The 12307-nt window shown below is 43.6% G+C and overlaps 1 protein-coding gene across 1 annotated transcript; it reads right to left on the reverse strand.

Annotated features, from left to right (window-relative positions):
* Positions 1–1238: 1238 nt before the first annotated feature.
* On the reverse strand, positions 1239–4908 carry LOC135901849 (uncharacterized). The gene is made up of 6 exons (XM_065431687.2): positions 4608–4908; positions 4431–4539; positions 4152–4230; positions 3877–4005; positions 2543–2661; positions 1239–1725 (listed from the first exon to the last, which is right to left on the reverse strand). The coding sequence occupies exons 1-6, from the start codon at positions 4886–4888 to the stop codon at positions 1543–1545; spliced, it is 900 nt and encodes a 299-aa protein (XP_065287759.1). The 5' UTR covers positions 4889–4908; the 3' UTR covers positions 1239–1542.
* Between the last annotated feature and the right edge of the window lie 7399 nt (positions 4909–12307).

Consider the following 12307-nt stretch of genomic DNA (forward strand, 5'->3'; position numbering starts at 1 on the left):
TGTTGTGTGAACTTGAAAAAAGTCCCTGAAATGTTGGAAGTTCTTTAAAAAGCAGTATGATTTTCATGGTTCTGAAAATGTAAAAGCTCTTATGAAGCTACATTTTCAGTGTGCAGAATGAAGTGGTGGCTTATTAGCTGTTGCTAGCTAGGTACCCAAAAACAAACTATAGCACTCATTTTCAGTGATACATTAGAGGCTCAAGTGATCACATTACACCACTATAAGACATGGCAGTGTCTTGTAAGTGAGTAGTCATGGTAATTGCATAGGCACACTGGTCGTGGTTGACAAAGAAAATGTCCTCGCCTATTATACCCTCGTGAACGCGTAAACGAGGAAGAAATGTAAAGAAAAAATGTACTTCTCAACCGACTAGGAGCTACCACTACTTGCTCAGATAACAAAAAAATGAATGACCTTTTAGAGCTGCCATAACGTGAACATACGCATTCATAAAAGAACCACACGTCATGATGCCTGTTACGAATTTGTATAACATTGGTGCGTGTGACAATATACGTTACATTAAGCCACAAATATCAGGCTCACACAAGAAGTTAAAAACAAACTTTCAAAATAAACATTCATCACATGACTAGAGCAACCAACAGGTGCTAAGCTCAAACCAAATTACAAAGAATAAGTAAACATTCAAAGTACCCATAACAGAAATAATGCACTGTTCATGAAACAACATATCATGCCACATTCATAATTCAACATATCACATAACAATTCATATCACACGAAATATGACTATTTGATGCAGCATTTCAAGGTAAATTCATCTGTCAAAATGAAAACACTCTGGGACTCTAAAAATATGAAATTTTTCATCATCTGACTAGTAATGAGCGCCAGGTGGTCAGATGGCAAGAAAGTACACAAAATAATTGAGCTGTCATAGTAGTGAGAGGTATTGTTATGGCTTTCCATGGCATGAAATAAAAATGTGCATTGCAACATTTCGCGTCATGTTCATCCCTCAGGACAGCTTTTCTGTTGTAGAACCACTGAACATCTCCTCTGGATTGTATTGGCAGCATGCGCACGAGTAGACGCCCTCTAGAAAAAAAACTTTGGCAAAACATCGATGGCCTGTTCATTTTACTGCGATAGCAAGTATGTGGATGCTCCGGGTGCATCTAGTTTTCCATATATTCAGACAAAGCAGTTTTGTTAGGTGAACTAACTACACTCGAACATGTTTATAATAAAATGTTTGGGGCCTCCAAAACAATTGATTATACAGATCACTTCGTTGTAAAAGTCACACAGCTCACAATAGGAGTGGGACAGATTAATTCTTTCGCTACAAAGGTCATTTTATCGTAGAGTTGCTCGACTTTACAAAATATTAAAAAAAACTCCACGCTTTAGCAGTTCTTTGCGAAAGGGACTTTGCACAACAGTCAAGGGCAAAATGGACGCCGACCAGAAACATAAAACAGAAACAGAACAAAGAAAAAAAAGCTGCACTGCACTTGATGGCAAACTGAAACATAAATGGGAAATAAATTAAACTGATTTTCTGAATAATTAAACTGAATTTTCTCGTCCTTGCTGCTCGGCAGCGGCAGCAGTCCGTTCAGCAGCAGCAGCAGCCCGCTCGGCAGCTGCAGCACTCCGCTCGGCAGCTGCAGCAGTCCGCTCGGCAGCCGCAGCGTTTCTTTCCACAGCAGCGGCCATCTGCTGCACTGTTGGGCCTAGCTGACGTAACATCTGCAGATACATACGTAACTTGCCAGATCACAATTTGCTATGCCGTGTTGCCAAATTTAGGTATCCACTTGTGATGAATCGATTGCAACATTTATAAAACTAATGTGAGACCTACATCTGGTAAGCGCTGCACAGAAATGAGGCACAAACATTCCTATGAGTAATGCTATTTCCTGGATCTTGCCACCAACAAGGTTTTCATTGCCTTGACTTTGACGAAAATATTACACTCATTTCATAACGCCAGTGAACGCACTGCCAAAGTAGTGTCGCAATTCCATGGGCAAGAGAGAATCGCTTCCCCTCCTATATTAAGAGTACTTAAAAGGCACTGTCTAAGGCATAGCTGCACTTGATGGCGACAAGCTGAAAAATAAAATGTGTTCTTGCTCCTAGAATCCATTTTTGTGAAACAAAATTCACGAAATGTAACTTGAAAACATATTATACTACATTGACAGTATTTTACATTCTTGCATCTGACATTGCCAGAGACAGCTTGCCGTTGATACCAGCTTCTTGCCAGCCTTTCCTAAATTTGTTGATTGTTCCTACAGCTATAACTGCGACAGGAACAGCGTTGAGATAGAAATGCATAATTTTTTATTGTAGCAAACAGTTAACACAATAAGTGCAGTGATACTTGACACATGTGGTGGTAATCAACCACGAGAAGTTGTGCACTTTTAATTTCCATGGATTGTTTAGCAGCACACAAAGTAAGATGGCATAGTGCGCACAAAATTTTAGAACTGTACATCGATTCCAACATTTCATTACTTGCAGATATCTATGTGACAGTGCACAATAGACATACCTGGTTATTCTCCTCATGCAGCCTCACCGACTGCAGGTAGTTCTCTGCGACCTCGCCCATCACCTCCTCGACAATTACACGAGGTCCGCGATTTGGACGACGTGCCTGGCGTGTAGGTGCTGTGAACATGGAAATGGTACTTTCTAGAACACTGTACAAACCTTTAAGCAAATACACTGACTTACAGCAAGCACAATTAGGAAAAACCTAGCAGCATAGGAAATTGTGGATGGATATTCATTGCACTACTAAAAACCAAACAATGTGCTATTCAGAAAACGTCTCACAAATCATCGTAAACGAGGAACATTTTATGTATCTAGCAATGCAGGTAACAATGCAGTGTAGAAGCAGACAACTACCACCATTTTGTCCTTTTTGATTTGTCATAATTCCTGCTCCTGAACACATACCTCACCTACACACCTGTGACTAGTCTGGCTTAAGCTGAACAGATTTCTTATGAGCTTGCAAATGCCAGATAAAAATGGAGCAGCCTCAACCTATTTATTGTGGCACAGTGACTTATGCTGCCATTCATGATGCTTCACTGTTCTACTGATGAACACTCCATGTAAGGCTTTACATCAACATGTAAGATATCTTTGGTGTGAGCAATGTAGACAGAAGGCACTAAAAGAAGGGAGAAGGGACACTGCTTTAGTACACATTTTTGTAAAACAAGCTTTTTGGTCAAAACAGCATGGATGGTAACTCCATGTATGACATGCATCCAGGACTCCTTTATAAATGCATGAGCACACATTAGAACAAAATAGCAACTGTTAAGCAACAATAAACAGCTACTGATACATAGTAATAGCACACATTCAAGGTTTGTCTGCAATATTTTCTTCAAGTAAGCTTCTTCCATCCTTACTTTGCATAGCAGTGCGTACTTCATGGAACGTTGTACGACTGCCTTGTATTTTAACAGTTATATCTGTTGAAGGAAAAGTTATTAACCGCATTTTTAGTACTAATAAAGGGATAACCCGACAGGCAAAAAGGTTTTCCTGTCGTTTTATTTCACACCCACATTTTCTGCATAGTGGCAGGGTGATAGTGGCTGTACCTACAAGCTAAGAAAAAAGTGGCACGATACTAAGGATCACACAAGGCGCATTCCACAGATGTGCCACTATGCAACATCACACTGTGCAGTTCACCTTCACGTGCAAAGATGCAAAATTCATGAGCAAAATAACAATTACATTTCGTGAGCAATGACTAGTAATAACTGTGATAATAACACAGTACTCCACTTCACCACTGAAAGTCACTCAGTGCTCCAATTCAGTAAGTATACTCGACAAAACCCTCTTCAGTGTTACCTGGCCTAGTCGGTGGCTCCGCACAATATTCATGGTCCAGCAGGCTGGCTGCAGGTTGTGCTAGTCCCTCATGCGGCTCCTGGCGCTGCTGCGGCTCCCGATGCTGTTGCTGCTGTTGCGGCTCACCACCTGAGATGTGTTTGTAGAAATGATTACTACATGTACAGCGCAGCTTCATTTAGCAAAGGTACATCCTATAGGGAAGGGATAACATATGTATAGTGCGCAATGCGAATGAACAAAGGGGGCTGCCAGAATCAGCAAATGTTGCTTACGTGCGACACCACTCGTTCCAGGTCTCGTGCCGACGGCCATGCGCGCTACGCGGGGCACACCTATAGTAGAATGCGGCGCCTGCGTAGAAGACGTTTCAAAATACATGCTGTCCCCAAAATAACGACTGTTATGTCGCATGAACGGGCGCGGTGGCTCATTTTGTTGGATAGGTGCAGGCGGAAGTTATAGCTACAAATCGCGCGAAAACAATGGACGCCTAGCTTAACACGAACCTGCCTGCTCGATGGCAATACGTAGGCTGTGATTTTGATTCTCACCTGCTCTGGTCGAACGAAAAATGGCGCACAGACGCCGGTCGCGCTGCTGCGGCCCACCAATGTAAGAATGCGGCCGCGAAGCCCTTGCAGGCGCCCTCCACCAGTTCCCCTGCAATGAGCGCGTACATGAAGTGCATATCAGTGTTTCATCTCAATGAGCGGAACTCCAGTACTTACTGTTGCTCGGCTGATAAGACAGCGGCGTCGTGACGGGAACTGTAGGTTTCTTTCTTCCAGTACTGCCGCCACTGGGCCGCTGTCTTCACAGCCGGGCCTTCCATGTGGAGCAAGGCGGCCAGCTCGTTCCACAGCTCGCTTCTCCGCGCCACGGTAAGCATTGGCCCCAGCACGCATGACGCCTTCGCCAAGTAGGGGTGCTCCTCCATGAAGGAGACGAGCAGCTCCTTTTGTCGGTGAGAAACGTGTGGCCCGAGGACGACGTCTCGGTGCGAAGACATCTTCGAAACTTAATGGCCGTACCAACAAATATTCAAAATTAGCGCGACTGATAGTGATGATGGTGTGGCTACATTTTTTTAATCGAGTCGTTACGATTTTTAGCGCGTAGGTTGCCACCTGGCGACGAACAGTTAAACAAACGGTAATATTATATTTCCAAATGTGCAATAAAAAATATGTCAACGCGCGATGATTCCTGAAAGCTTTTAACAAGATATTTAAATAATAACTCACATTTATTGAGCAAGCAGAAACATTCTGCAGTTCCTCGATTAGTTCGTCATGTGATGACGCACACTTCAGAGGCGGCACCTTCCCGTCTATTGGTCGCGTCCTCCCCTTCTTCCACCTCCGCCTTGGGCGTCGCCCATTTAGTGACGTAAGCGGCGAAGCGGACGGTTCGTATTCCGAACCGTTATAAGATTCGGCCCCAGCTGTGCTAGAAGATGACAGTGCTCGAGCCATTGCTGATGATTGTTGATGATGATGATGATGATGATCACGACGATGATGAGGGTAGTATCCTCTTGCCAATTAATTTCGCATACGCCCTTGAGCAACGAGCGGAAATGGATCCACTTGTGAAAAGGGACGACGACGACGCCCGCGTGAACAGGGGCACTAGCGAGTTCGCGCGGTTGCACCGAGGGGCGCCAACGAGATAGTTGGCGGGTTATTCGCGGTCGACAGAAATGCGCTCGCCATATACAGCTCCGCTGTAAAATGCACGCTGTCCTGTCGTGCAGCTTCAACAGGAAGAAGGCTAGAATCGGCATGCAGCAGACAACGAACGGAGGACTAGGGTGAAACGAGAAGGGGAATAAAATGGCAGAATGTAGCCATTAACTCAAACTTCCACCTTTAGACTTTCGAAGATGAAGTATCGTTGCTTATACGATATTATGTGTGCAGCAAGGTGTGGGCTTGGCTTGGTTACGCTCTGTACTGAAGACAGTGCTTAATGCACAGAAGAATGAGAAGTGTGACAAACGCCCTTTGGAAAGTATTTTACTCGTCTATGTCTCTGGCGTTGTTTACAGTAAGAGCGACGGCACTTGAGTCGACTTTACAGCGCTTGAGTAAGAACGGTGCTGCAGCGCTTGAGTCCAGAACAGGCACTGTATGATTCGAAATTAAATCCAAATAACAATGGCAAGGCTCAAAAGTATTTATAAACCGGGCAAGAGATTACAGCTGGAAAAAATTCACGGACATAATTGACCTGCCTTTATCCTGCGTGGGAGACCATTTATCTATTCTGTCCATACGCCTGCTTAGAATTGTTGATTTGGTGTTAAGAGAGAAAGCTGCTTACCTTCGTAACCAGGTCATTGTTTCGCAATCAGATACAAGTATTGCTTTGTGTCGTAAATACGTTGCTCGTAATGTAAAGAAATGATGAAAGATAAACTACAGTAGAGTGGTGAGAGTTACGGCTCCTGTTGCTGATGCTTGCTCGATTCGAGAAGGTTCCCACTGCGCACAATGTATCGGAAAGAAAGGATAAATGTCAGCATTGGTAATCTATATAATATGTTTCATACTGTTTTTATGCTTCATGTCTTAGAGCATGTAATGTGGGTAGGGGTGAGCAGTTAGAAAAATAGAGTTTAGTTTAGGTAATAGTTTAGAAAAATAGGTGTCAGGTTACATACCGCTGTGTATACACTGACATATTTTCATAGCTTGTGCCCGTATACATTCCCGTGCGGTAACCAAAGGGATACTGACAGTGCTGCGACATATTCCTTGTCACCAACAACCGCGCAACGACGTAACGAATTCGTACCAAGGCAGGCACTGTTTGCAGAGACCCCTCTGCTTTTAAGGGATGGTATCAGTGCATGTTTCTTCTTGGGACGCAGATTATATCGGGTGCCATTTTGCCGGAGCTAGCACGTTCCACGGCAGCAGAAAGGACACACACAAGGAAGGCAGCGTCCTTTTGAAATCCTTATGTTTACCTTAGCTTACAGTCGCGCTCGACAACGTGACGCGAACAAAAAAAGAAATCAGACAGGCGTGTTCACGGCACACGACGTGACCTTGTACGTGAGATAACGACACGGAGTCGACGTCACGTACGGTACACCACTCACGTCAGGCACCGACCGGAGGCAGACACAACGGCCGACCTCGTTTGAATGCAAATCGTTCTTGCCAGCGAAAACACAAGGAACGCGAACAAACGCGACGCGCACGGCCTCACATCACGCGCGCGCACTCCCGCTTACTTTCTCTCGGTGGGCGCGTGTACATAAAAAAATAAAAAAACATTGATTGAGCTCGTTCCTATATCGGCTCACGCGACGGCGTCTCTCATTCAGGAGGCTCGTTCTGCGTGACTGTGTTTGGTTGTACACACAAATGCGGCTATAGACGCGAGATCGAACGAGCGCTAAGCCTACCGGCGTCACAAGGGAGACGTTTCTTTAAGAGCGCGTTTCGGCTCTCGAGTTGGCGAAGCGAGCGTTCCACGTCGAACTGCGGAGCTTGGTCAAGGGCGGCGCCTCCCAGCGCACGACTTGCCGCAGCGACGGCGTCGCCCAAGTTTACGTGCGTGCTTTGTTTTAGCTTTTAATTGCGCCGCAGGGAGCCGTGGCGGTCGTTAAATGCTCGTAATGAGGGCACGGGGTCTTTCAGGCGTAGGTAGACTACAGTGACGTGACGAGCACTTGCCGATAAGCGAGAGCCGACCCGAGGAAGGCCGTTTCGTCGTTTCCATTATTGTCGTCGTAGTTCCCCCCCCCCCTTTATTTAAACACCATAAGAAACTAAGGTTACCTCCAAATACCCAATATTGTGAGGCCTTCATACCAGAATATACTTACACGAAAACGGCAGGGGCGCCAGAGTGTCACCCGGCTGTGACAGGGAGTGTACTACGACACGACACTGTTGTAATATGCCTTGCTGCTTAACTGCCGTAACTTGAAAACTAAGATAGATGACATTGCTGATTTGCTTTCCTCTGCCCAACCACTCATAGTAATCGGAACTGAATCTTGGCTGCATGAATATATTGCAAATGTTGAAATCTTTTCCTGTGGATCTTTACTGATGTGACCGAAACACACATGGATGCGGCGTTTTTATTCCAGTTACTGAATGTCTTCCGAGTATTGAACTGCCTACTACTCTACAATATTCTGGATCTGGCTGGTGCAAGGCTAAACATAACACTGGCGGCTGCTGCACTGTTGGATTTTTTTAACAACCTCCAAGTCCTACTAAACCTGATTTATTTAACGAGTTGTCAAGTTTATTCACTAAGATAAATTGTGACTATATTCTTGCTAGAGACTTCAATATGAACGCCGTTCACTGGGTAGATAAAGAACCTGTGCTGTCAGACTCGTCCTCTCTATCTTTATAGTTTTCTGTGTTTATTACAACTAATGGCTTGACCCAATTCGTGCCTGAGAGCGCAAGACGAGACCACTTTTTCGCTAGAATTTTGGATTTGTTTTTCTCTAACTCTGAGATGTTGATCCAAAATGCAGTCGTCATCCGCGGTAACAGTGATCATGATTGCGTTGTGGCCACTTTATCTAACACTTTGGTTAGAACAGCCCACAAACATCCTGGAAGGTACGTTTTTTCTGATCGGGCTGAATATGAATCACTATCACGTAAACTTTCTTATTTATACCCAGATTTTTGTTAATTCATCCAGTCGCTGGACATGGATGAAACTTTGATTCTATTCAGAGGCAAACTGATGGCTTTAATAGAGCAACACATTTCTTCAAACGTTTTAACACGTAAACGCGGGAATGATAAGCCCTAGGTAAATAAAGAAATTCGAGCACTAATAAACAAGAAACACCGCCTCTGTGTTACATATATAAGAAATCACAAGCAGTTTGTCCCCCAAGAAATGTGACGCATAAGCTACAAAATTAAATAAAAGATCAAAGTAAACAAACAAAATTTGCATTTCTTCGCTTGATTCAAGACTGAAAGAAAAGCCTGAGGAATTCAGGAAGTTTGTTAAAATTAGCAGCAAGGACATGAACAGAGTCCCTAATTTGTCAGTCAATGATAAAACGATGTCTCACGATTATGAGAAGGCTTTCTCTCTTAATGAGTATGGTAAATCGGTGTTTACTTCCACATGCACTATTCCACTCCTTGAAATACAAGAAATAGCCTGCGCAAATACGCCCATGATTACGGTCACTTATAACTGTCTTCTGAAGCTGCTTTCTAACCTAGAAAAATCTCCTGGAGGTCCCGAAAGTATCCCGTCCCTGGTAATCAATGCTTGCTCTCAAGAGATTGCTTATGTTTTACTCCTTTTCGATAAATTATTACACAGCTTCTGAATTCAAGCACAATGTAATGTAGCTGATGTTGTGCCCATTCATAAGAGCGGTTTAAAATGCACAGTACAGAATCATAGGCCCATCTCTCCAACATACGAGTCCTTCAACATAATTGAACACCGAATGTACAGTGCTGTGATAAAATGCCTTCAAAGCAATAGTTTCTTTCCAAATTCTCCTACATGGATTCAGGCCTGGCTTGTCATGCACGACTCAATCGGTAGAATTCTGCCATCATTTGTATTACGATTTCGGCTTAGGTTACCAGGTATACCGTGCATTTTTGGACTTCCGAAAGACCTTTAATACGGTTCCTCGTGCCTTGCAGCTACATGAATTATCATGTCTCTGCATTCATCCTGCTATAGTCGATGTAATCAGAAATTACTTGACAGAGCGAATGCAGCATGTCTTGATCAACGAAGTTGAATCGACTGGTGTCACTGTAACTTCTGGCGGACCCCAAAGATCTGTTTTGGGGCCGTTGCTAATTTTTGTTTATATCATTGATATTCTGCAAGGACTTCGGGAGCTAAATGCGATTGTATTCAGACGACTGCGTAATTTACATATATATTCAAAATTATCATAATTTTAGCTGCTCACAGAGTGATTTGAACATAATTCAAGGTTGGTGCTGGAAGCTTGGCATGTCTTTCACTCGTCAACGCCTCCCCGTGAGATTTTTTTCATAATTTCGACGGACTGGCTCTTGAGCGACTTGAAGATTATAAATACCTTGGGGTCTACTTTTCTGAAAACTTAACCTGCAATGGAAGTATACAATATCTAAATTTAATTTCATCAAAAATGCTCAACATCATTATACATAATTTTCATAAAACCCCCAAACGTGTAAAAGAGCACCTACACAACATAAATGTTCGCACAGTACTCGAATATTCTTGCGCTGCTTGGGCCCCACAAACCTCTCATCTTATAGACAAACGTGAACGCAATTCAAAACGGAGCTGCCAGGTTTGTTTCAGGAAATTAGAACTTCCACAACAGCATTGCATTATTTCAAGAAAACCTTGGCTCGCAAACACTAGCACAACGCCGCTTAGCAACAATATCAAAACTATTTTTTTTTCTGAATTTACTCGGGTATCTGGACTGACGAGGCCACCCACGTTTGGGCTCAAGAAGCCTGGTCTCACAATAAAGTTTATTTCTCTCTCTCTACTCGGGTATCGCAGGATCATAAACAAGAACATGGGCATTTTTTCCGCCCCATTTCGTTTCTTTGAGAAAATGATCACGTGTTTAGAGTTCTTGAAACACGCTTTCGCACCCATGTTTTCCGGAAATCATTTTTCCCGGTTACTTCACCGCACTAGAATAAGCTTCCTAGGAATATTGCTCGATGTAAACGTGCTCTGACCTTCAATCGTTCTTATAGTATAATCGGTCATAAGCGCATAGCACTGTTCTTCGTGCGATAAACCATCATTTTCTGTTCTATGATGCGAATGCGCCTGTCAGCTTGTTGCAATGCTTTTTCTTCTCTTTTTTCATTTGTTATATATATTTTTTAATGTTGCGTTCGAACCTTGCTAATCAGGTTAATTTTTGTTTGTGTATTTCTTAACGCTACACATGCCCCTCCCCCCCCCCTGCAATAATGCTCTCGTGGCACTGTGGGCACTCGCGTAAATAAATCAAATAAATAAAAATGTCTTGTTTTGACCTAGATAGCTATTCACGTTTCCGTCAGTAAAGAAATGATAAATAGCAAAAAAATCGCCGCCGTGGTGTATTTATCCCATATTCGGCATGCGCAATCAGTTGGTATTCGCTCTTGGCTCTATAGTGCAAACTTTATGATCGTTATAGTCTGACCACTGCATAATGATGTCCGTCCACGCGTATTGAATCAGAAGTATGTGTGCGAAAATACATGCATTTCCGTGAAGGTGCGTCCAGGCTGAAACAGTGCAAAAACTTTAATCCAATTTACCTAGTTTATTTGCTAACTCCACTCTGCTAACCTGCTAACTTAACTCAAGCTTTAGAACCTGCGACACCAGTGAGCCAGCCACAGCACACTATCCGCTATGGAAATGTCCTGGCCTATTCTCACTGCGAAGAATTTGCCTTGCTGGGATACTGAGCTCTGTTTTATGATAATCGACTGTATCCTTCTAAGAAGGACCCCTGCCCACCGCAAGACTGTATAGGACAGGTTGTTGCTTTACCTATTAAGGAACGAAGCAGTTAACCTTATCTAGACACCTCGCCGAAAACACAACTGTGGTTGCTTCCTAATATAAGCACAACTTTTTTTTTCAAATAAAAGACGTCTTCTTCTCTCTCTCCCATCTCCTAACTAGGCGTAGATGGCAGAGCGAAGCAGGGCCGGAGTTATATTAATCGCATTATATGAAAGCGCTAAACCTAAGAACCACTCTGGTGCCGAATAAATGCAGTCTTGTTAGCTACGGAAGTCTATGGACCCGTTGGCTTCTTGCGCCCTGGAGAACAAAGCTGCAAACTGCGTATTCTACATTGCTTCTCTTAAAAGACCCCTAACCTAGTCTGGACATTCCTAAAAGGCAAAAGAGATGCTTAGGTAAAGCGCGGACGATCTTTGGCAAAGTAACTTCGCTGTAAGACACAAAAGCAGCTAAAATTTCGAACTAAAGCCCGCGCACTCTTCCTATTGTGGGATTAGCGGTTGCTGTCGAAGAAGCAAGGTCGCGCTCATAAACTCGTCTACGTAAGACGCACTGCCTTCAACGTCCCCTATTATGGCACTTGACTTCAGTAAACTATAAAGGGCAGAACGTAGAAAATTTACATGGAAATGCGCAGCACGATAAAAAAGGCAAGACAAGAAAAAAGGAAGATAGCACACGGGGTTAGGGACGTAGACCCCTCCACTCCGCGATGGGAGAACGCCGGGAATGAATGTCGCTAGCGGACACAAATCGAGTCAGAAAGCGAGCGTCTCAATGTTGGTAGAAAAGCTCGCCGCCTTGCAGCATGGCTACGCGACGTTTCAATACCTATTATCTCCACAAATAATAAACCAGCTTGAAAAGATATTGACTTATTGTGCTCCTTAGACGGTGCTATATAGGTCTTCCA

Source organism: Dermacentor albipictus, chromosome 2, assembly GCF_038994185.2.
Source record: "Dermacentor albipictus isolate Rhodes 1998 colony chromosome 2, USDA_Dalb.pri_finalv2, whole genome shotgun sequence".
Lineage (NCBI taxonomy): Eukaryota > Metazoa > Arthropoda > Arachnida > Ixodida > Ixodidae > Dermacentor > Dermacentor albipictus.

Coding starts and splice junctions, on each gene's coding strand:
- LOC135901849 (XM_065431687.2), bottom strand. CDS start 4,888: ATGTCTTCGCACCGAGACGTCGTCCTCGGGCCACACGTTTCTCACCGA. Junction 4,231..4,430: donor TTTTCGTTCGACCAGAGCAG/GTGAGAATCAAA, acceptor TCTTCTACGCAG/GCGCCGCATTCTACTATAGG. Junction 4,006..4,151: donor TGGAACGAGTGGTGTCGCAC/GTAAGCAACATT, acceptor AACACATCTCAG/GTGGTGAGCCGCAACAGCAG.